This window comes from Diceros bicornis, chromosome 28 (assembly GCF_020826845.1).
Source record: "Diceros bicornis minor isolate mBicDic1 chromosome 28, mDicBic1.mat.cur, whole genome shotgun sequence".
Classification (NCBI taxonomy): domain Eukaryota; kingdom Metazoa; phylum Chordata; class Mammalia; order Perissodactyla; family Rhinocerotidae; genus Diceros; species Diceros bicornis.
Window position 1 is genome coordinate 42,427,655 of NC_080767.1, and position 23,987 is coordinate 42,451,641.

Below are 23,987 nucleotides of genomic sequence, written 5' to 3' on the forward strand. Positions count from 1 at the left end.
CACAGAGACTTTCGGAAGCTGCGGGAGGTCACACCGCACGGGACCCCCCTCTCACCGCGCTGCCTGGGCCAGGCTCGCGGCAGCCGGACGGCGACTCGGCGACCCCGTGACCTGGCAGGGGCGGGGGCCTCACCATCGCGGCGTCCAGCCGACCCAGAGCCTCAGCCCTGCGGCGCGCGGACGCAGGCAGTGCCGAGGGCGGCCGCGCGGGGGCAGCACCGGCCCGCCCGCCTCCCGAGGCCCCTCCCGGCATGCCCCGCGCCCTGTCCGCGGCCGCGGGGGCGGGACTTCCGGGGTGCCGCGACAGAGCCGTGCGGCCGCCGGAAGCGCGGGGTGCGGAGCCCGGCCGGTGAGAACGCGGGGCGCGGAGAGCGGCGGGGGCCTGTGCCGCCGAGGTCGGGGGCTCTGGGGCGGCGGGGGCCGCCCGCGTGTCCTGAGGCCGGGCTCCGGGGAGCCGCGTCGGTGCCGAGCGCGGTCTGCGCACGCTCGGTGAGCGGGCCGGTCGGCGGGGCAGCCGCGCGCGGGCCGGGGCCCTCCTGCGCGTCCTCGGCTCCGGCGCGGCGCTCGTGCTCCGGGGGTCGCCCTGCCGCGCGTGCGCTGCGCCCTGTCCTTCCCCGGCGTCCCGCCCCTGTAGCCTTCCCAGACCGGCGCTCTGAGGAAGGGAGGTTGTGGTCCTTCAACAAGCAGGGTTCGGTGTCGGACGCTGGACCCGGGCCGGTGCTGTTCGGGGTCTGGAGACAGGCCCCGCCCGGGGGCTTCCGTGCCCTGCTGTGAGTGCGGCGCCTGGTCAGTCTGTTCGCTGCACGCCTCCCAGGCACTCTCTGTGCGTCCAGTTCTGCGCCTGCGGCTCTGGCGTCAGATTTCTCGCGGCCGTGGGCCGCCTCCTTGTCCTCCAGGGAGTGCCGCCACAGCCTGCTCTTTCTGCGCTGGGCAGCCGGCTCACTCGTGGCTTGGTGCGGGAGACGGAGACCGGGCGGTTGGGCCATGTTGGTGCCCGTCACTCTCCCCTCGTGCTGGTCGCAGGCTCGGAGCAGGCGGGATGCATTCCCGTGGCTTCAGCACCTGACACAGCACAGAGCTGGAGTTCGTGGGGCCAGGGAGGGCGTCAGACCTCAGCCTCTGGGAGTCCAGGGCCTGCCTCGGGCAGGCCTCTGCCGTCCCCTGCAGGCGTGCATGTCTGGAGGAGAGTGGGACCCCCTGGCACGCTTGTTTTCTCACAGCTTGTGATGTGTTTAGGAGGCAGGCAGGAGTTATGGATATAGATGCGGAAAGAGAGAAGATAACGAAGGAGATCAAGGAACTGGAAAGGATTTTGGATCCCAGCTTCTCAAGTATCAACGTGGAGGTCTCGGAATCAAGTCTCGATTCAGACTCGGACGCAGGTAAGACCCCACGCGCCGTGGTGAGAACAGCTGTGTCTGCCCTTGGGCTCCTGCTAGCCGCAGTATGCGGCAGTGCTGCTGGGATCAGGCCCTGCTTCCTCGCCAAAACTGGCCTCTGCCTTTACTTCACTGGACAGTTTGTTACCATGCCTCCTTCATCAGCCCCTGGACCTGCTGTCTGTGCGTGAGCACCCTGCCCAGCGGTGGGCATCTGCAGTGGGCTGTCCTAGGAGGGGGAGGCGTGTTGCCCTCCTCAGGAATCAGAAGGTTCCAGAGCTCAGCTCGTCAGCCACCGCCATGCCTAGACAGTCACCACAGCTGAGACCCCCACCAGATCTCTTCTCTGGGCTCGTCCGACTGCCCTCTGTGTGAGACCCCTGCTGCCACTCTGCCACACGTTCCCCTCGGTGCTTCTCTGGGCCCTGAGTGCTCTTGCCGCAGCTCTGAATGGAGGCCTGCCTGCAGTGGCTGAGCCGTCCAGGGCCCCTTGGCCTGCCTACCTCTCCCGGGGCCCCAGGTGCAGCTCTGAGGTTCCCAACCTTTCACGCAGGGGCCTTTCCTTTCGCTGTTATCATGGCCTCTGCATCTGTACCCTCCCGCCTCTGACCAGCTCCGTCTCCTGTGGAGCCTCCCCTGATTGCAGTCACCATGCCCTGGGGGCACTTGATGTTAGGCTGGTGTCTTCCCTTTCTGTTTGCCCCTGCCATTGGTCCAGTACCCGCCCCGCCTGGTCAGTGAGTGGTGTCAGCTGCAGAGCGCTGTCGGGAAGGGAAGGTCCACGCACACAAGTCTTACCCTGAGGTCTTTCATCTTCTCTGAGCCCACCAGGCCTCAGTCCCTCCCTTGTCTGCGGCTGCCCTGCAAATGGGCCGTGTGCTGCACCGGCTGGTTGGTCTCCTTGGCGCCTGTGGCATCCCATCGCCAGCCACCCATTTCCATCACTGGTCACCAACACGGTGTGCTTGTGTTCCCACAGATTCGCTGCCCGATGAGGACTCGGACGCTGCTGGTCCTGCGATCTCGGTAATTCCTGGCCTGAGCTGGCTGTGCCCACTGAGGCAGACACACCACCCTTCAGTGGGCCCGGGACGGGGAGTGCTTTGAGCTCATCTTGGTTTTTTTGAGTTATAAGAGTAACACGTGTTTGTTATTAAAGATGAAGTGTCTCAGAGCATTTATCATCAAAATTAAAATTGTCCCTAGAAACAACTACTGGTACTAGCTTGGTGTCTATGCTTTCCCGCTGTGTTGAGCTCCTGCTGACATGTGTTCGTCTCGACGTGACGTTGCACGTGGAAGGCAGTGAGCAGGTGGCCTGGGTCCTGCCGGTTGTAGCTCACCTAGAGAGTTGCAGCACTAGCAGTTTGCATATATGAGTGCCTAGAACAGTGCCTGGCAAGTAATCACAGCTCTGCCAGTTAAGACTAACCGTTTTTTATTTTGGAATTTTACGTTATTTGGGGAAATTTTTACAACTTGGTTTGTCTTTTTCTACCAAGTCAATGAGTAGAGAGTTGCCTCCTTTTTTCAGTGGCCAAGTGGTCCCCCTGGCGTGGATGTCCACAGTTCCATAGCTCTTTAGACTCAGCGCCTGCTGGTGAACATTGGGATCATTTCTAGTTCGTGGTTTTGCTGGCACCACCACAGCCGTCCTCACACCCGTTCTCCTCACTGTCTGCCAGCGATGGAGGTCACACGAGTCTGTTATCATGTTCAGATGTCACAGAAACGTTTGTTGTAGAAAGTGCAAATGCATCTGCTCACGTTTCCCCCACTTGAAATACGTTCCTGGAAGTTGAGTTTTCTCGTGTTTTATTTTTAGTTTTAGTTTTATTTTTTTTTGTGAGGAGGACCAGCCCTGAGCTAACATCTGCCAATCCTCCCCTTTTTTCTTGAGGAAGATTGGCCCCGGGCTAACATCTGTGCTCATCTTTCTCTGCTTTATATGGGACGCCACCACAGCATGGCTTAACAAGCGGTGTGTCAGTGTGCACCTGGCATCCGAACCGGCGAATCCCGGGTTGCTGAAGCGGAGCTCGCGCACTTAACCGCTGCGCCACCGGGCCGGCCCCTCTCATGTTTTAAATTAGGGAACGTGCACACACGCTGCGCAGCTCTGCATCAGGGTGGTCCCGCGCCTGTCCAGTGGCCAGAACGTGGGCTTAGAGACTTGTCACACAGCGCGCCCTGAGGACGGGACAGTGTGCGCCTCATTTGTCATCCACGGTTTCCCACTTGTAACCAGGAAGAAGACAGAGGGGGTGAAGCCAGCAACGATGAGGACGACCCCAAGGAGAAGGCCCTCCCTGAAGACCCCGAGACGTGCCTGCAGCTGAACATGGTCTACCAGGAGGTCATCCAGGAGAAGCTGGCAGAGGTCAGCCTGCTGCTGGCCCAGAACCGGGAGCAGCAGGTAGGACGGGGTCTGGCCCTAAACTCCCCACAGTCAGGACCCCAGGACCAGGGCTTTGGGTCTGCTCCCCAGCTGCCCGGGTCCCCTTCTCCACAGGGAGAGTCGCCACTGCCTGGCCCACAGGTGGGCCCTTGTGTCTGCCGCAGGAGGAAGTCACATGGCACCTGGCGGGGTCCAAAGGCCCCGAGGGGAAGGACGGCAAGAGCCTGCCCTCCAATCTGTACATAGGGCACTTCATGAAGCCCTACTTCAAGGACAGGCTCACCGGAGTGGTGAGTGGCCGGGGCCCCGCTCTCGTCAGCAAGGGGTGGGTCAGGCTCCGTGGGAAGGGGTTCTCGTCCCCACAATTTGCTGTGGGTGTTGTAAATTCTCATAGGTTCTTCAGGATAATAATATTCAATCTTCTTAAAACTCTCTCCCAGGTCTAGTAGTGACAGTCAAGGACTTGTTCACTGGAATGGGGCAAGCTGATCTCTGCTCCAAGGATAAGCCCTCTGGGGCATTTCCTTGAGAGGTGGCCCCACAGGTGGGGCAGCTTGACAGAGATTATCAGTCCTGGTAGCGCAGGGTCCAGTGTTGCTAACTGCAGCCCTGCCCTCCTGTCACCTCTCATGGGCTCATGGAGCCCACCCTGTGCCAGTTGGGTTATGCCCCGGAGTCGCTCACCAGGCAGCAGCTCTGGGTCCAGGCATCCGGTGCCCGGCCTCGCACCTGGCAGGGCTGCTCAAGGAGACTTAGGGGAGGGAGTCCTGAGTCCAGTGGGGACCCTGGAGGGACGTGCTGGGCCCTTCAGGTGGGCAACCTGGATTGTGATGCTGCGTTCTCTGACAGGGGCCTCCTGCCAACGAAGACACACGGGAGAAGGCTGCCCAGGGCATCAAGAGTTTCGAGGAGCTCCTGGTGACCAAATGTAAGAGCCCAGGCCCGGCCCTCAGTGCCCGCCAAGCCTGGGCACTGTGGAGGGCTTTGCCACACCTCTGCCTCTCCCCAGACACGTGCTGCGGTTCTCGGGCAGGTCTCCTGTGGCTTCATGGGCTCTTTCGGACCTTGACTGCTGGGACTGGCCACTCAAAGCCGCTGCCTTTCCCACACTGAATGGGGTCCTTGCGAGGATGCTGTCATGAGGGGCAGGCTGGGGCCACCACCCCCGTGGCTAACTCCAGTCTCTCCCCACCGTCCCGGAACACGAAGCCCCGGGAGGCCCTGCCACAAGCTTGCGCCAGGCCCAGGTGGAGTTGTGCTCCCTGGACGGAGGGCCCAGCGCCTGCGGCCTGGCTCCCTTGCTGGCTCATAGCTCGGCCCGCGTCCTGGGGTATCAGACAGCACAGCAGCATCCTTGCTTCGCACCTGGAGGGGTCATTCACACTCCGCGTCGTGGTGTGGGAGCCAGAGCCAATGGTGTGCGAGGGCTGTCGAGAGGATTCCACTGGAGAACATGCGTTCTGGGGAAGGCACCCGTGTGAGCGCCCTTGATGTCATTTCTCCTCAGGGAAAAGCTGGGAAAAGGCCTTGCTCCGAAAGTCAGTGGTGAGCGACCGCCTGCAGCGTTTGCTGCAGCCCAAGTTGCTGAAGTAAGTCTAAAACAACGAGCGAAACCAGTCATCCCCGGTGAGCGGGAAAAGTCCCAGCTGGCGGGTTTTTGAGGGGCGAGGCTCGGTTTAAGCTGTGCCCCCTGCTCACAGCAGGAGAGGTGCTGATCCCTGAACTGTCTCCCGAAGGAGGCAGCTGAGCATCAAGGTGTGAAGTGTGTGAGAGCTGAGTCAGGCTAAGCGGCCACGTTCAGTTGTGAGGCTCAGGCAGTTTGTCTGGTCTGCGCCTCGGTTTCCACCGGTGAACATGTGGACCCTTTATGATACTTGCTTTACGTGTGCGCTGATGGGGTGACATCACATGACATAATCGCAGCACCCGTGGCCAGGCCAGGGGGACCCAGGGGCCACCTGCTGCCTCAGGGGTTGATGTGCCGGTCAGGATTAGCTGCGGGGACAGTTGGGTCCCTCGTCAGGCTGTGGGAGGTCTGGGTTTCTTCCTCCTGGTGTGTTCCAGAAGTAGTTATTTACTGTAGCCAGAGACTGCAGCCTTAAGAAGTAGCTTTTGACCTCATTGCCGGGCACGAGTCAGGATGTTCTGCCCCGTGTGCCCAGCGCAGGGCTGGGAGCTGGGACACCAGGCTCCAAAACATGGGGGCGGCTGGCAATTATTACCATCTGTGCCAGCAAACTCATTGCTGCACTAGCCGCTGATGTGACTGTGGTGACAGCCTGGAGAGGGGTTGTGGCTGCTTTCTCTGTGGGCGAGGAAGCCGAGGCAGCTCAGAGAGACTGAGTAACTTGTCTGCGAAAGGCAGGGTGGGGATTTGAATGAAGCTCTGAGTGCGTGCCCCCCGCCGCTGTGCTGGGCTGTGTGGAGTAACCAGCCTTGTGGGGTGCCCACCTGGATCCACAGGAGGGCTGAGTCAGCCCACGTCCCCCGAAGAGTGCACATTGCCACCGGTGACCCTGGCGCCTCTGCTCTGCCTTCCAGGCTCGAGTACCTCCAGCAGAAGCAGAGCAGGGTCACCAGTGAGGCGGAGAGGCAGGTCCTCGAGATGCAGAGCAGGGAGGCGGAGAGTGAGATCCAGGCTATCAAGTGAGCTGGGTCCTGCAGGGGAGGGTGTGGTCCAGGGTGAGCCAAGGGGGCCAGATGTGACCGCCGTGCCCTCGTTGCTTTCCAGCCAGCTGCCAGAGGAGGCTTTGCTAGGGAGCAGACTAGACAGCCATGACTGGGAGAAAATCTCCAACGTTAATGTAAGTTGCGGGGAGCACTGTCCTGGCAGCCAGGGGTGTGGGTTGGAATTGACAGGGTCAGCTTCAGATTAAGGTCGTGTCCTCTGTGGCCACCAGACCTGCCGTGACCCCATCTGGTCAAGTGCGTGTCCAGCAGTGTGGAGTGGCTTCGTGGGGCCCTCACCGCTGGTGCAAGGCACCTCTTCTGAGATGGGTGGTTGCAAAGGCTTCAGGCTTTGTATTCGGAGCCAAATCTACAGTTTGGCTGCGTAAGCCTGGTGACCTGGACAGAGGTCCCACCTACTTCTCCCCGTGTGCCAAGCTGCCGGCTGTCAGAGTGTGACAGCGCCCACAGGCTGCGTTTCTCTGTCGGCACAGTTTGAAGGAGGCCGCAGTGCCAAGGAGATCCGGAAGTTCTGGCAGAACTCTGAGCACCCAAGCATCAACAAGCAGGAATGGAGCGGACAGGAAGTAGACCAGCTGAAGGCCATCGCGGCCAAGCACGGCCACCTGGAGTGGCAGAAAATCGCCGAGGAGCTGGGGGTAAGGACCTGAGGGGCCTCTAAGACCCTGAGGGCAGTGTGGGTTCTGTGGCTGGGAGGCCGGGTTTGGGGTCTCTACGGGCTGTGTGTCATACCACGGCCGTGCTGGTCCCTCAGAACCTTCAGATTTCTTCATCCTGCTGCTTTTGAGGCTGTGGCCCTCAGGGAGGGTAACCCCTCCCCACCCTCTTGGGCTGAGTCTTCAGATGCTTCGAGCTCCTCAGTCCTTGTTGCCTCGTCTGTTCCCCTCCCTCCCTTGTCCCTCTTCCTCTCTCTCCCAGTCAAGCTCAGGAGTTTGTTTTGGTACTGTTTGAGAAGAACACTTGCCCTAGTTTCTTTTGGGTTCTTCTATTTTTCTCATATCCTTAGGTGAGGCCTGAGTTCTTCGTTTGGCTATGGTCTTTAATAATGAAAGCATTTAAAGCTTGGTTTTCTGAGAACAGCTTGGTTCAGAACAGAAGGAGCAAATGTTCTCCTTTTTATAGATTTTTAGAGTAGCTATAATTTCAGTTTTTGTTGCCTCTTTGGATCTTAGTTTGTGTAAGAATATGTTTTCTTATTTTTAAATAGTCAGGTTTCTTGGAATCCTTTTTGTCCTTCAGTTTGATTTTTATTGGCTCATGACCTGGGAGCGTGATCTGTAAAATCTCCATTTTTTAATTTGTCACTTGTATGACCAAGCACGTGGTTGCAGCAAACCAGACTAAACATACCAAAGCCAGTTAAAAACAGAAGTGTGTTCTGTGCCCTGAGGGTCTAGGATTCCCTGTAAGCTTATTAAATAGACTTTGCCTGTTATTGAACCTTGCTCTCCAGAGCTGTTCAGTTCTGGAGGAGTTGTATTGATGTAGCTTGGATAAAACCTGACATAACAGTATTAAAAGGTCATTCTCTCGTTGTGTCTCTAATAGTTTTGCTTTATATATTTAGCTGCTATGTAATTTGATACACATAACTCAGCTTTTACTTAGTAAATTATGCTTTTTAAAAAGTCACTTTGTGGTTCTATGTCCTTTTTTTTTTTTAAGACTTTATTTTTTTTTGGAGCAGTTTTAGGTTTGCAGCAACATTGAGAGGAAAGTAGAGATTTCCCATATGCCCTTTGCCCCCGCACACACACAGCCTCCCCCGTTATCAACATGACTTACTAGATGTTCCATAGTTTACATTGGGGTCACTCTTGGTGGTGGACACTCTGTTTGGGTTAATGTATAATGACATGTCTCCATCATCGTGGCACCGTGGAGAATAGTTGCACTGACCTACAAATCTCTGTCCTCCACCTGTCCGTCCCTCCCCAGTTTCACCCCGACAGCCACCGAGCTTGTTATTGTCTCTGTAGTTTCAGCTCTTCTGGAATGTGGCAGAGTTGGAGTCATACAGTGTGCAGCCTCTGCAGAGTGGCCTCTTTCACTGTCACATGCTTTTAAGGCTCTTCCGCATCTTTCATGACCCGATAGTTCATTTCTTTTCAGCACTGAATAACATTCCATTGTCTGGACGTACTACAGTTTCTCTGTCTACTCACCTACTGAAGGACGTCTTGGTTGCTTCCAAGTTTTGGCAATTATGAATAAAGTTACTATAAACATCCCTGTACAAGTTTTTGGGTGGATAGAAGTCTTCAGCTCCTTTGGGTAAATACCAAGGAGCATGATTGCTGGATCGTATGGGAAGATTGTTTAGTTTTGTAAGAAACTGCTAACCTGCATAGCAGCCGGACCATTTTACATCCCCACCAGCAGTGAAATTCTTGTGGCTCCACATCCTCGCCAGCATTCGGTGTTGTCAGTGTTCCAGGTTTTGGCTATTCTAATAAGCATGTAGTGGTATCTTGTTTTAATTTGCATTTCCCTGATGACATATGATGTGGAGCTTCTTATTCTCAGATGCTTATTTGCCATTCATATGTCTTCTTTGGTGAGATGTCCATTAAGGTCTTTGATCCAATTTTTTTTTTTTTTTTGTGGGGAAGATCAGCCCTGAGCTAACATCCAGTGCCAATCCTCCTCTTTTTTGCCGAGGAAGATCGGCCTTGGGCTAACATCTGTGCCCATCTTCCTCTACTTTACATGGGATGCCGCCACAGCATGGCCTGACAAGCAGTGCGTTCGTGTGCGCCTGGGATCTGAACCTTCGAACCCCGGGCTGCCAAAGCGGAGTGCACACACCCAACCGCTGCGCCACCAGGCCGGCCCTCTTTCGTCCAATTTTTAATCAGATTGTTTGTTTTCTTATTGTTGAGTTTTAAGAGTTCTTTGTATATTTTAAGTAACAGTCCTTTATCAGATGTGTCTTTTGTAAATATTTTCTCCCAGTCTGTGGCTTCTCTTCTCATTCTCTTGACGTTGTCTTTTGCAGAGCAGAAGTTTTCAATTTTAATGCAGTCCAGCTTCTCAGTTGTTTTTTTCACGGGTCATGCTTTTGATGTTGTATCTGAAAAGACATCACCATACACAAGGTTGTAGCTCAGCAGACTGCACACGTCCAGCCATGCCTGTTCTCTGTAACTCAAGAGTTTGCTTTAGGAAAAAGGAGGGTTCCAGTACCATTAATCAGCTCTTGGAAAACCCCTTTCCCATAAGGAAGTGAATGAGGGGACAGAGTCTCCTCTGCAGTGTCTGTTGTGTAGACTGAGGGTTTATTTGCTGAGCTGGAACATGAATGGAAGCTGGAAGACAGTCACTTGGGAGCTCTCTCTATGAGGGCGTCTCCTGAGACATGGATGCCACCCCAAGAACTGTCCCAGCACCTTCCCCCACGCATGCCCCTCTTCGCTGCCGGTGATATAGCTCCAGAGAGACCAGTTTAGAGCTGCAGAATCAGAGCGACAGTGCTGGCAGCCACGTTTAAGAGGCTTGTGTTGTGTAAGGTGGCCCTTCTCTCACACTTTGCTGAGCTGGAAGTTTCCTTCGAGTATTTGAGTTTGCAGTAGTTTTGGTGTCATGTCAGTGAAGTATTCTTGTGAGTTTTTCTGACCGTATTTCCTCTCTGTAAACTTGTCAACTGGTCTTTCATGGTCCTCTTTTGTGGGTCGCAAGTTTTCTGTCGTGGGGATGCTCTCCACCATCCCCACAGGGGTCTTGTGCGAGTAAGGAGGTCACTGTTCACAGAAGCGCGTTACTGTGTGGCGCTTAGGACCCAGATGTGCCTGGACGTCCCTCTGTGTGCTCCCAGTAACCCCGTTTTGCTTTGGTTTGGGCCTTGGGAAGACCAGCCGAAGCGCCTTCCAGTGCCTGCAGAGGTACCAGCAGCACAACACAGCCCTGAAGCGCAGGGAGTGGACGGAGCAGGAGGACCGCATGCTCACCCAGCTCGTCCAGGAGATGCGCGTCGGCAGCCACATCCCCTACCGGAAAAGTGAGTCTGTGCCCCTGCGCCCTGCGCTCCTGGGTTCTAGGCCGCTGGGCTTCCAGGAACGTCCTGTGCCCTCGGCCTGAGTCCCCTCACATGAGAAAGCAGAGATTTGCGGGAGCACCTCACTAATTGTAGTTGTGAGAGGCTGGAGGAGGAAGTAAAGGTGTCACGTAGTCCCGAGCATCCCACCGTTCCCTTTTCGGTGGTTAGAGTGACTCCTCTCTGGGGGACCCAGAATGCAACACCCACGCAGCCCCTCTGCCCCCAGTTGTCTACTACATGGAGGGGAGAGACTCCATGCAGCTCATCTATCGGTGGACCAAGAGCCTGGATCCCAGCCTGAAAAAAGGGTTCTGGGCCCCGGAGGAAGATGCGGTAAGATTGCAGGCCCTGAGGAGAACCGTCCTCTGGGACGTTAACCTGGACGCCAGGAGTGGCCCCTGAGCCCCTGACGTCCCCTTCTGAAACAGACTGAATTGAGGGTGGGGAAGTGGCGACTATGCCTGCAGAGGTTCCATCTGCTTGTCCCTTCCTGCAGAAGCTGCTTCAAGCGGTTGCCAAATACGGGGAGCAGGATTGGTTTAAAATCCGGGAAGAGGTGCCAGGTAGGAGCGATGCCCAGTGCCGAGATCGGTGAGTTGGGCGGTGCTGGGCGAGGGAGGGCTTGCTGGGGTTGCTTCTGTGTGGCCAGAGGGTGGGCTGGGAGACCGCAGCCCAGGGCGATCAGCTGGTGGGGGAGGAGGACGTGTCGTGAGAGCTTGGGGCACCAGGGTTGACCCAGGCACAAAGCAGGATAGCTGTTTTTCAAATCAGAGTTTTATATGGGCTCAACTTGACATGGCCCCTACTTGGCAGGTTCCCTGAGTCCTGTTGTCTAAACTGCTCTCCCAGATCACTGATGGGCAAGGTCCCTGGCAGGCAGCCTCAGCTCTCTCCTTTTCCAGCTTGCGTTTTTTTCAAACAGCTTTATTAGGATGTAATTTACATACCACATTTACATACCAAGTTCATTCATTTAAAGTGTATAGTTCTGTGGTTTTTAGTGTATTCATTGGGCTGTGCAGCCATCACCACAGTTAATTTTAGAACATTTTGTTCACCCCACAAAGAAATCCTATTCCCCAACAAAAAAATAACTCAATTCGAAAACAGGCAAAGGAGTTGAACAGATATTTCTCCAAAGAAGATATGCAGAGTGCCAATAAGCACATGAAACAATGCTCAACATCATTCATCATTACAGAAATACAAGTCAAAATCACCATGAGATACCACTTCACGTACATTAGGGGATTTTTTTTTTTTTTTTAACGGAAAATAACAAGTGTCAGCAAGGATGTGGAGAAATTGTGCACTGTTGGTGGGAGTGTAAAACGGTGCAGCCACTGTGGAAAACAGTATGGAGGTTCCCCAACAAGTTGAACGTAGAGTTAGCGTATGACCCAGCAGTTCACTCCGTCCCCCGCAAGAGCTGAGAGCAGAGACGCAAGCAGGTCCCTGCCCACTCTTGTCCACAGCAGCCAGAAGGTGGAGCAGCCCAAGTGTCCGTTGACGGATGATGGGTAATCAAAGTGTGGGTCTAACATCGTATGGACAATAGGATATTATTCAGCCGTAAAAATGAGTGAAATTCTGACGCATACTACAACATGGATGAACCTTGAAAACATGAACATTTGTGTACAAGTTTCCGTGCGGACAGATGTATTTGTCTGTCTCTGGAATTGTTAGGTCACGTGGTGACTCTGTTTTTAACCTTTTGAGGATCAGCCAGGTGTGGTCCACGGCGGCTGTCCCATTTACACCCCCCAGCAGTGCAGGGGGTGCCATCTGCACGTCCTCGCCAGCCCTTGCTGCTGTCCCTCTGCTTCCAGCCCTCCCAGTGGGTGTGAAGTGTCACACTGTAGTCTTGGTTTGCATTTCCTGATGGCTAACGATGCTGAGCATCTTTACTTGTGTTCATTGGCTGTTTGCATGTCTCCTCTGGAGAAATGTCTATTTGTGTCCTTTGCCCATTTTTATTTATTTATTTATTTATTTATTGATTTTTTGTGAGGAAGATCGGCCCTGAGCTAACATCTGCCAATCCTCTTTTTACTGAGGAAGACTGGCCCTGGGCTAACATTCATGCCTATCTTCCTCCACTTGATATGGGAGGCCGCCACAGCCTGGCCTGACAAGTGGTGCGTCGGTTAGTGCCCGGGATCCGGACCGGCGAACCCCGGGCTGCTGCAGTGGAGCGCGCGCTCTTAACCACTGGCACCACTGGGCCGGCCCCTCTTTGCCCATTTTTAAAATTGAGTGATTTGTCTTTATATTGGTGACTTGTGAGAGTTCTTTATATATTCCAGGTACAGGTCTGTTATCAGGTACATGATTTATTTTCTCCCATCTGTGGGCTGTCTTTCCACTTGCTTGGTGGTGACCTTTGAAGCACAAAAGTTTTTGATTTTGATGAAGTCCAGTTTATCTGTATTTTTCTTTTGTTACCTGTGCTTTTGGCATCCTGTCTCAGAAACCATCGCAGAGGCCAGGAAGCAGCAGGAGGACAGCTTAGCCTCTCAAATGTCCGTTTGTTTTCATGTCACTTTCAGATATCTCAGAAGGCTACATTTCAGCTTGAAAAAGGGACGCTGGAATTCAAAAGAAGAGGAAAAGTTAATGGAATTGATAGAGAAGTATGGTGTTGGTAAGTTCTTGTCGAGGCTTTGGCTCTCCTTGGGTTTATGATAGCTTTGAGTTCAGGGGGGCTCGGTCTGCTGGATCCCAGCTGCTTCCCTGGTCATCAACTCTCCTGCCCTGTTTTTCATCATCTCAGTAGATGGTAGTGGTTTTTGCATTTTTCAAACCAGTTCACGTTCATTCTAGAAAATGTAAACATGGAGATGTAGAAAAAGAAAGCGAGTAACGTGACTACTCTGATGTCCTGGAGAGGACGGCCAGCAGCTGTTGTGCCCCTGCCCACGCCTTCTCGCGGCAGGTTGCTTCTCCAGGGAGAGGCAGCTTTTTTAAATTGGATCTTTTTTAAAACTTAATTTCATTGAGCCAGCTATTTTTTACTTTACGATGTGTGATTATGCTCTGTTAGGAATATTTTTGTATATCTGCACATTTCTATGTTCTGCCCTTGTTTTCCATACCCACGTTCTATTTCCCTCAATAGTGTAGTGCAGAGGTTATTCACTAATTTTGTGTTGATGGACATTTGTGTCTCAGTTGTTGCTGCAGGGCTGGAATGAGCTGAGGGTTCAATGGCTAAATTTTTGCTCATATTTGTAATACCTCCTTAAAAAAAATCCTAGCTGTGGCATGGCCAGGTTCAAGGGTATGCAGAATCCTAAGCTTCTGTCACGTAGTCAGACTGCCCTGTGAAAGCAGCGCTCCAGTTCCCTACCACCATCACTGTCTAGAAGAAAACACCAAATAATTTGAAATGTCTGGTTTAGAAGCCTGGGCACAGCAGATATGCAAGGGCCATTTTTACATAAATGTGGTTGATTTTTTCTCTCTTGGTTGTACATTTGCTAGAACTTTCCTAAGGGGCTGATAATCCATTGAGAATCAGATGCCAGCTTCTCCACGGGCTCCTCAGCTGTGGGGGGCAGTGTGGGCGTGGGCAGCAAGCCCCGTTCTGGTGGACACGATGCAAGGCTTTTGAGGAGAGACAAGCACATCGTAGAGAAGAGCCATTTATTCCAAGTTGATAAACTTACATCTTTATAAACTATTTGTAATGAAGCAACTTCCATGTTGTTTTGCTTTTGTAGGTCACTGGGCAAAAATTGCTTCTGAACTTCCCCATCGGACAGGCTCCCAGTGTCTAAGCAAGTGGAAAGTCATGGTCAGGGTGAGGCTTGACCCAAGTTGGTCAGAAGGCCCCTCACCTGGCTTAGCGTCGCCCCTGGGCAGGTCAGGGGAGCGCAGGGGGAGGGAGGGAGGGACGTCTGGTTTCTGGCCCTGGCATCTCTGCTTCCTGGAGGCCCAGGGCAGAGAGAGATCTGGCCTGGTCGGCAGCCGCTCTTGCCTCAGAGCAGTCGGGAGGGCATGTTCCGAACACAGCGTGTGCAGGTTCCCCTCGGGCCCCTGGGGTGTGCCTGCGTGGGGCCCTCCCCAAGGGGCTGTCCTGCCTGCCTGTTCTCGGCCGTAGGCCCAGGGAGCCAAAGCCTCCAAGTAGCCTCTCCTTCCACAGAAGAAGCAGAGTCGGGGGAGGAGGAGGCGGCGGCCCCTTCGCAGCGTGCGGTGGAGCTCCAGCAGCGGAGACTCCAGCAGTGGGGGCAGCAGCAGTGGAGACTCCAGCAGTGGGGGCAGCAGCAGCAGCGAGAGCAGCGAGGACTCAGAGCCAGAGCCGGGGGAAGCCCAGGAGAGTAGCCAGGCGCTGCTGTCAGCACAGCACACTGTGCCAGACATGGACTTGTGGGTTCCGGCCAGGCAGAGCACGAGCGCACCGTGGGGACGAGCGGCAGGGAGCTGGCCAGGACGCTCTGCTGCCTCCCCCAGCCCTCCCAAGGGCTCCGATATGGCCCAAGGTGGCGGCAGGGAAGCTTGCACCACAGAGGAGGCAGGCCAGGCGCAGGCCCCCTCCGGAACCCACAGTGCCAGCCTGACAGGCATTGAGTACCCATGCTCAGCAGACACTCACCCCAAGAGCTCAGAGGGGCCAGCAGACGAGGTAGGCCACAGGCCTGGTGGACCTCCAGATCGGGGCAGGGGAGTGGATGCTCTCCTGATCGAGGGTCACTGAAGCTGGCACTCAAAGACAGTGGGCTAGCCTGGTCTCGTGCCAGCCATGTTTCTGGGCATGGGGAGAAAACACCCCCTCCTTGCTCACTAGAGTGTTTGTTTTAGGCCCATTTCAGGGGACTGGTGCTCAGGGCAGCAGCCTTCCTCATCAAGGTCGGCACACTCCATTTCCCTCAATTTGTTTGCTTTTAAAGCCACGTGGGAGCACTGCTGAGGGGGCACTTGGACTTGGAGCCATTTCTGAACCGTCTCACCCCTGAGCTGGGGGGAGGGTGGTGGGGACAGCGAGGAGGAGCCATTTCCTCCCGGCCTACACAAGTCAGGAGGTCCCCTGTGGAGCCCTGCTGTGGCGCTGCTTGGGGCCAGCTTGGCTGCACACACGTGTGTGCCTGTCCGGGGTAGTTTTGGGGGTGTTGGGGCCCCGGGCACAGGAACAGCTCTGGCTGCGTCCGAGTGGCAGTCTGAATTGAACAGCTGGTCCATCATGGGAGAGATTGGAGGTCCCACCTGACACCCGAGGGGACAGTGGACTGTCCGGATAGCTGGCAGAGCACACGCCCACAGCTCCCGTGCTGCCCGGGCTTGTCTCTCCCTGAAGATATAACTACAGGGTCCTAAGCCCTGAATCCAGAGGTTGCTGCCCATCAGATTTATCTCAAGTGTTTGGTACTATGAGCTCAGGGAGCTGGCTGGGGAGAGTGTGGGCCCTCTGTTAGTCCTGGATGCAGCAAAGCCAGGCAGGCATCTCGGAGCCAGGCCTTAGGGACCTGCCACCCTCCTCTGGGGGAAGCCTTGCCTGAGGCAAGCCACGCTTCAGAGAGCATTTCCCACCAACCTGGGGTGCTGATGCGGTGCACTTTGGAGTCTGGGCAAGGAGGTGTGCATGCCTGTCCACCTCACGGCACCTTTTTGTCAGGGCGGGAAGCGTCTGCTGAAGGTGCCCCTGGAGACCGTGTTGCGGGTGCTCAGGACCAACACAGCCACCCGGTGCCGGACACTGGTAAGGCCCGCCTGAGGCCACGCGCAACAGCCCAGGCCGTGTGTGTGTGTGTGTGTGTGTGTGTGTGCGCGCGCGCGCACACTCACCACCTCGATGACCCTGACTCCACAACCCCTCACCCCACCCCCGCTCCCTCTCTCCAGTACACGAAAGGAGGGGAGGCCAGCAAGGGCGGGGCATGGGCAGCCCCAGAGCTGAGCGTGGCCAGGAGGCCCAGGTGCCTTTCTTCCTCCACAGAAGAAGCTGAGGCAGCCGCGCCTGCTCGGCGCGCCCCTGGAGGCCAGCCCCGGTGGCAGTGGTGTGGCCAGGCCCCGTCTGCGTCAGCTATGGCACGATTCCGTTGGGAGCAGGCAGCGGCGCCGGGGACACGCCCTGCAGAGGAGGCTCCTTGAGCGCCAGCTTCTGATGGCTGTGAGCGCGTGGGTGGGAGACATCGTCCTGCCCTGCACCTCCCGGAGGCCTGCCGTGGTGCACACTCGAGGTGCTGCTTCCGGGGCTGCTCTGGCGCCTCCTGTGGGGCCTACGGGCAGGGGAGAGGGCGGGCAGCAGGGGGTGACCTGCAGGCACGTGGCGGTCTCCCTGCCCTGTCAGGGAGGGTGGAAGTGGGAGGGCTCCGTGGGGCCCTCTCACTGGTGCCCAGTCTCACGGCCTGAGGGGAGAGTGCCGTTGGTAGCTGGAGCCACCTTGCACATGTGCTTGTCCCCTCAGCCGACAGCGTGAGGGAGCAGCTGCAGGAGGCCCACCTGGCCAGCACCCCGGTGTTCACCCTCTTCCTTCAGGTGAGCCGCCCCATGTGGTTTTCTTCTCTTGTACTTTGTTTTTTTTGGGGAAGTTTTGAAGTTTGCTTCTTAAAGTCTGGCTTTCTAAAGTTGGGGGTCCTTGAAAACGGTCTTTCCGTGGCTCACGACTCTTCGAGGGCACGTTATTGTGGAGGGGGCAGCCGCAGGGCAGCGTCCCTGCCTTTGTCGGTTAGAGCCTGTTTGGGGAAGGGTGGGGCACCAGGAGCCCCAGAGTGTCAGTGGAAGTTGAGGGAAAGAGAAGCCGGGGTCACAGTGGGAGCACTGTGCGGGGTGTCCTCGAGCATCTGAGTTAGAGGGCAGGGGGGACCCGGGTCCAGGCTGGGGCGGGAGCGCAGCACTCACAGCCTCAAAGGGGGGCTGCACCACGCTCCGGCCACTTCCTCTGGGGCTTTGGGTCTGCTCCGGGAGAGCAGCTGGCCCAGGTCCCACTGCAGACACTTGCATCGCCTCGGTCCTCTGGGGCGGTGGGCCTGCTGTCACCTGTCGTGTATCACACGTGTCCCTCAGCTGTTCCAGATCGACACTGCTGGATGCATGGAGGTCGTTCGAGAGAGGAAGGCCCAGCCACCTGCCCTGCTCCAGGCTGGCGCTTGGGACCCGCTGGTGCGGCTTCTACAGGTGAGAGGTGAGGGTGAGCAGCAGGTGTGTGCTCGCCTGGCTCCCGCTCCTCCCTTCTGCCCAGCAGGCAGCAGTGCTGGGGGTCAGTGACATTTGTCCAGCTAGTGGGTGAGGTGACACCAGCTCTTCCAGAGACAGGAGGCGTACCCGGGCCCCACAGAGGCTGAGGTCAGCCCCTGAGAGCAGCCCCTGTGCGCTTCTGGCTCCTGGCTATGAGGTAGCCCCTTCCTCCCAGCAGCCGTCCTGGGAGGTGTGGGCCCCTCTCAGCGAGGGCCTGGAGGCCTGAGGGCCTTCACAAGTCCAGGGCTTACAGGGCCTGCACCAGCACTCATACCCCCGGCCGCCCACGTGTGCTTCTCCCCCCACACCCCATGCCACCCCTGGGCGGAGGCGGGGGGGACCTTGGGCGCCTGCTGCTCTGGGCACAGGCCTGCTGATGAGGTGCCTCGTGTGGGGGCCAGGCCCTTGGGGTCCGTCAGCGAGAGGCCATGTCCCTGAGCCCAGCCACTGCTGGAGGAAACGACAAAACGGTGCTGTAGTTTGAGCCCTGTGGAGCCCAGCCAGGCTGTAGAGCCTGTGTGCCCTCCTGCTTGGCCAGCCAGGCCCCCACCTCTCCCTGCAAATCCCATATGGCCCTGAGCCCCTGGGCTGTCCCAGGGGGCTCTAGGCAAGGCTGTGTCAGGAGGGAGGCGGGCCCTGACACTTGGAGCCTTGTCCCTTCCGCAGGCAAGAGGCAAGTGACAGTCTTGCTGGGGGTGGAGAAGTGGCTGCAGGCCCCTGGGTATCTCCCCCCCGGGGACCTCCCTGAGGTGCCATCTCTCCCTCCCTTCTTTTCCAGATGCCCTCGAGCGCCCAGAACACCCCAGGTACCACCTGTCTCTCTCTCTCTCTGGCTTGGCCTTTGCCATCTAGTGGGGAAAGGGGCAAACTTGTCACGGGCAGCATCCGTGGCCCCTGGTGACGAGTCTTGTTGAAATCCCATGGCAGGGACGAGAGTCTGGCTGTCGTGAGCTGCTGGGGTAGCCCCACTCCCGCCCGCCTTGCACAGCAGGTCAGCCCTGGGCTTCGCCAGCACAGACCTGGGAGGCAGGGGGCCTCCCTCAAGCCCTGGGCATTGAGCAGGGGCCTCTCCCCACACCAGCAGGCTCAGGCGAGGGTCTGGGTCCTGAGGGGATGCAAGGAGGGGAGAGCAGTGGTGCCCAACAGTCCTTGTTGTGACAAGGTTCAAGATGTAGGGCCAAGGTGCGGGGCAGGCATGGGCTGGGCTTCCTCATGGTGCCAGTACTCGACGGGCCTGGTGCTGCCCAGGCCATGGCAGTGCGTGGAGCGGTCTGTGCACACGCAGCCCGACTTATGAGCCCTCTTGGCCCAGAGGCCAGGCTCCTGCTTCTGCACTCCCAGCACCTCGAGAGCCCTCTGTACGGGGCACAGGGCGAGGCTTGTCTCTGGCCGGTTGCTTAGAACTCATCAGCGTTGTTCTGTCCTGCCTGCAGGCTGCCTCTTCCAGAACGTGCCAGCCCGAGAACCTGCCAAGAGGAGCACCAGCCACAGAGGAAGAGGCGGGCTGCAGGCCTGCCGCACCGAGTCCACGCCACAGGCACCTCCGCCAGCTCCCTGCGGGCCCCGGCCCAAGCCCAAGACTGTGTCCGAGCTGCTTCGGGAGAAGCGGCTGCGGGAGGCCCGAGCCAGGACGGCTGCCCAGGGCCCCGTGGTTGTCCCACCCCCGCTGCTAGGCTCCTCACCTGTGACCCTGAAGCTCCCTCTACCACTGGCCCCCAAAGGCCTCACAGCCTCAGGTCCGATTATCTCAAATGTAGCACCCTGTGGGCCTGGGGCCCCTGCAGCAGCCAGTCCAAGTACTTCAGGCTCCTGGGCCTCAGCCAAGGTCGAGAGACCCCCCACGCTGCAGGCTTTGGGCCTGGCTGTGAAGGCCCTGGCTACCCCTGCTGCCTCTGCTACCTCCGGGGCCCCAGCTCTGGGTTCCGCCCAGGTCCCTGGGGGCTGCCCTCTGAGCAGTCTTGGACAGTCTCAGGCCCCCGCCACGTCCCGGAGGCAGGGCCTGCCCGAGGCTCTCCCCTTTCTCCCTGCAGCCCCCAGCCCTGCTCAGCTGCCTGTCCAGCCCCTCAGCCTGATGCCTGCTCTGGGCACATGCAGGGGTGGGCCACAGGTGTCAGTCAGCAGCCCTCTGCCCGTCACCTGGGTGCTCACAGCCCAGGGGCTGCTCCCTGTGCCTGTGCCAACTGTGGTGAGCCTTCCCAGGCCAGCAGGGATCCCTGGCCCCAAAGGGCTGTCAGTGACTCCACTGCCCTCTCTGACTGAGACACAGGCAGGCCAGGGTCCCAGGCTCCCTGGGCTGAGCCACCCTTGGCAGCCCCCAGCCAACGTGGACACAGAGTTAGACCCTCCCGCCAAGACAGGCTTCTCCACCCTTCCCACGCCCCCCCCATCCCAAAGCCCGGCAGAAGTGGACAGCGACACAGCCCGTGCTCCTGGGGGACTCTCCTCCCCTGAAGAGGCCCAAGTGGCTGGGGAGACAGCCGCTCCCAGGACATCCTCCCAGGCCACGCTCCTGGCTGACCACCCTGAAGCCGAGCCTCCCCAATCCAGCCAGCTGCCTCCACAAAGTGGCCCTGGCCCAGGGGGGACACTGGGGTCTCCCTCAGAGCCAGGGGAGCCCAGGGGGCCTCTGGCCCTGGAGAGGCTGCCCGCACCCCGGCCTGGGCCTGAGAAGGGTGCCCTGGACCTGGGCCTTCTCTCCCAGGAGAGTGAGGCAGCAGTGCGGGAGTGGCTGAGGGGGCAGCGAGGGGTGTGTGTGCCCGCCCTGGGGAGCAGGCTGCCCTACCAGCCCCCCGCCTTGTGCAGCCTGCGGGCACTGTCTGGCCTCCTGCTCCACAAGGAGGCCTTGGAACACAGAGCCGCCTCCCTTGTGCCCGGCGGGGCGGCCGGAGCCCTGCAGACCTCGCTGGGGCGGGTGCGGAGGCAGTTCCAGGACAATCCAGCCTACCTGCTGCTGAGGGCGCGGTTCCTGGCAGCCTTTGCCCTCCCTGCACTGCTGGCCACCCTGCCCCCCCACGGCGTCCCCACCACCCTGTCGGCCACCACGAGGGCTGACTCTGCGAGTGAGGATGACAGCCTCGGGGAGCTGGAGTTCACTGATGGTGGCAGGCGGCGGGGCTGCTCAGTCAGCAGTCCCCAGGCAGAACCAGCGGCCACAGCCCCCATTCAGGTAGGTGGCCATGTGTGCGGAGCCCCCGCCCACTTCCCTGCAGCCATCTGTGGCACCCTTGCCCGCCTGTGGGTATCTGGCCTGCCCAGAGCAGTGGGAATGGGGACCGGGGACGGGAGCAGGTGGAAGTTGTGGCCAGGAGAGTTGGCTGGCTGGTGTGTGAGGAGGAAGAAACTGGCTCCAAGCCAGCCCGGTCACGTGTCAATTCTGTGTGCACAAGTCACCTGTCCCTTCGGCCACTGTGGAATATAGGAGAGGAAGGAGCCTCATGGCTGACGTGGGAGCCCCTCAGCCCTCCCAGAGCTGCCACCCATCCCTGCAGCCTTGTCTGAGGGAGCTGATCTCAGGCTCCGTGCCCCCCTCGTACGTGCACACACATGCACCCTCCCTCCTGTGGTGGGCCATTAGCTCCACAGAGAGTGGCCCTGCACCTGCACCTGCTTCTCTGTAGACACTAAGACCCCTCCGGGTGTCAGCTCCAGTACCCTTCACATCAGGAGAGTAGTCCGCGCTGTGGAGGCAAAACCGTTTTCCTTATTTCCTGACAAGAACCCAGTATAGACACGTGCAGGAGTTGTTCCCTGCAGCCTCTGGCTGCGTGCGCCCGGGGAGCCCCCAGCAAGGCCGCCTCTCCCCGTTGCTTGGGGCCAAGCAGGAGAGCTGTGCCACCACAGGCGTTCTGTACCGAGTCAGGGAAGTGGTCAAGGCGCCTTGCAGGTGGTGTTGGGAGCACATGGCCCAGGGAACCCCCCAGAAGCAGTCCCTCACCTTCCCACCTGGGGTAGCCGCGGCTGCTGGAGCGGTCGAATCAGGACGGCAGGGAGGCAGGGGTGGTGGCTGGTGGCTGTGCCACCCTCCCTGCAGGCTCATCCAGCCTGGGCTGTGGGGGAATGTCCATCTCCCTTCCCAGGGGCACTGCCCTCAGAGTCCCAGGGCTGCGGCCAAGTAGAAACACTGCTGGACCCCAGATACCGAGGGGAAGAGGCCGCCTGTGCCCCACCACGTGTGCAGCCTCTCCAGCACCGCCCTCCCATGTTGTCGGTCGCTGCTCTGCTGGCCCAGCTGGGGGAACCGTGACACAGGAGGCTGCCTCTGAGGGGGTTGGAGCCCCCAAGTGAGGGAGGGGTCAGCAGGAAGCCAGAGCCCGTGTGTGGCCTCAGGAAGAGCCATAATCCCCCTTTCCTTGCCTGTCGTGGCCCCTGTATGTGGCAGTGACCCCAGGCCCAGCCTGGCATGGCTTTCACTGCCGAGGCCTCAGCTCGCCTCGGGAAGGACAAGCCTGAGGAGCTGCCCGTCCCTAGTGCTCGGCCGTGGCATCCGCAGGGCCCTGTGGCCTGCTCGCTGCTCCTCGCTGCCACCTTATCCCTGTCTGTCCTGGCTGGAGGCTCACTCTTGTTCCCTTCTGTGTGGATTTTGTGTCAGGGAACTGCAGAGCTTGGCGGGGGCTCTGTCCCCTCCTTCCTGGACAGTTCTGACGACCTCGATGTGCTCAGAACCCGGCACACCCGGCACGTCCGGAAGCGGAGGAGGCTGGTATGAGCAGCAGGGTGAGTGTGGGGGAGGTGGGAGCCCTGGGAAGAGACGGGGCCTTTCCCTGGGCTCTGCACTGGGCACACAGGGGCCGGGCCCCCTCAGCCTGGGAGCCCGCTGCTTTCCAAATGCAGGCTGGGCACCCCAGGGGCTGAGTGACACAGCCCTGTCCTCAGGAGCTCAGGTCAGATGTGATGGTGTTGGGCGGGATGGGATGTAGGCATCCATGGGCCTTGGGGGGCCAGCCCAGCTTCATGGAGGCCCTTCCCCTCGCTCTGCCTTCGCCTGCTGGGCTCCACACCCCAGCCTCTGCACTTCCTTCCTGCTGGCCCACATGTGCCACAGGGCCTTTGCACAGCTGTCCCCTCTGTCTGGCGCTCTTTTCCCTGTGTGTCTGTAAGGCCTGTTCCTCCCTCCATTCGGGTCTCTGCTCGGTAGTCAGCTCCTCAGAGATGCCCTCCCTGACGGCTCTCCTGAGGCGACGCCACTGTCCCAGTGTCCGTCTGTCCTCCTTGACGTCTGACGTGGTCTCTCCTATTTGTCCGTTGTCTTTCCTGTGAACGTGAGCTCGCAAGGGCGGGCCCTGGGTTTCCTGTGGCTGGGTCCCCGTGCCCAGACAGCAGGCACCAAGGAGGCCTCAGCACAAACTGATGAGTTCATGAAGCTGAGACCAAGTCGAGGAGGGTGTCCCGGCCAGCAGGTGTCCAGAGGCCAGAGCTGGCTCTGAGCAGTGTGGGCTGTGCCATGAGAGGGTCTGGGTCCTGGAGTGGGTGGAGGGAGCAGGGGCTCTGGAGAGGTGGGGCACCACAAAGGGATGTCAGGATGGTCCCGTATGCGGCCCCCCTCAGGCTCCAGAGCCTGACCTCAGCTCGCCCCCTTCTGCAGCCCACAGCTGGACGGCAGCAGGACCTCGCTCTGCCCCACTCCCTACAGGGCATTGCCACCTTTGGTGCTTGTCCCTCTACAGCACCATCCATGGGGTCTGGCTGGGGCCAGGGCGCCCCACCATTGGGGTGTTCTTGTGTTCCAGGACGGCCCTGGGCCCGGACACCCCTGGCTGCTGCTGACAGGAGGTGGGACCCGCGCTGGACCCGGCAAGCCCACCCGCCCTGGCGAGCCCGCCACTGACCCCAGAGGGGAGAGCAGCCAGAGGTTGGGGAAGGCTCTGCCAGCAGTGACTGCGACGTCACAGGGGCTCGCTGGTCCCCAAGTGCAAATCGAAATATCTGAAGAAATAAACAGCCTACTTTTTAGTCAAAAAGCAAGCTTGTGGTCTTGTCCTGGGACACTGGGCGGAGTGCAGAGGGATCGGGCCTTTCTGGGGGTATGGGGGAGGAGACAGAGAAGCAGAGGTTTGCCCTGTTTGCGGTAGCTGTGGCTCTGGCCTTTGGGCTGAGGGGCACGCTCCAGCAGAAGGCAGCCCAGTGCCCTCCCAGGCGGCTGCCGGCCCTCTTGGTGCCCCTGCAGGGACAAGGGTGGGCCTACTTCCTCTGCTGTGTAGACCACACAGGCCCACCCAGGCGGGTCCCTAGAGCCAGCACAGCCGGGTGCCCCATCGTAGCAGTGGCCCTGCTGGGCGGCTCCAGGCCAGCACCGCCTGCCTCTGCACGGCGT

The 23,987-nt window shown here is 58.5% G+C and overlaps 1 protein-coding gene across 8 annotated transcripts; it reads left to right on the forward strand.

The window, feature by feature from the left end:
• The first annotated feature begins 306 nt into the window (after positions 1-306).
• Positions 307-23,718, forward strand: SNAPC4 (small nuclear RNA activating complex polypeptide 4). Of its 8 annotated transcripts, none has more exons than XM_058524476.1 (23): positions 993-1,382; positions 2,359-2,405; positions 3,628-3,795; positions 3,942-4,067; positions 4,627-4,705; positions 5,285-5,366; positions 6,319-6,423; positions 6,509-6,581; positions 6,939-7,103; positions 10,315-10,462; positions 10,728-10,834; positions 10,998-11,092; positions 13,054-13,148; positions 14,227-14,306; positions 14,649-15,128; positions 16,116-16,199; positions 16,437-16,680; positions 16,908-16,978; positions 17,507-17,617; positions 18,456-18,483; positions 19,111-20,843; positions 22,266-22,390; positions 23,259-23,708. In XM_058524476.1, the coding sequence occupies exons 1-22, from the start codon at positions 1,253-1,255 to the stop codon at positions 22,380-22,382; spliced, it is 4,368 nt and encodes a 1,455-aa protein (XP_058380459.1). In that variant the 5' UTR covers positions 993-1,252; the 3' UTR covers positions 22,383-22,390; positions 23,259-23,708. The 8 variants fall into 8 exon arrangements, with proteins under 8 accessions (XP_058380454.1, XP_058380456.1, XP_058380452.1 ...); XM_058524475.1 differs by having other exon boundaries at positions 23,404-23,706; XM_058524471.1 differs by lacking the exon at positions 23,259-23,708 and adding an exon at positions 307-349 and having other exon boundaries at positions 1,237-1,382; positions 19,111-22,356.
• Positions 23,719-23,987: the final 269 nt, after the last annotated feature.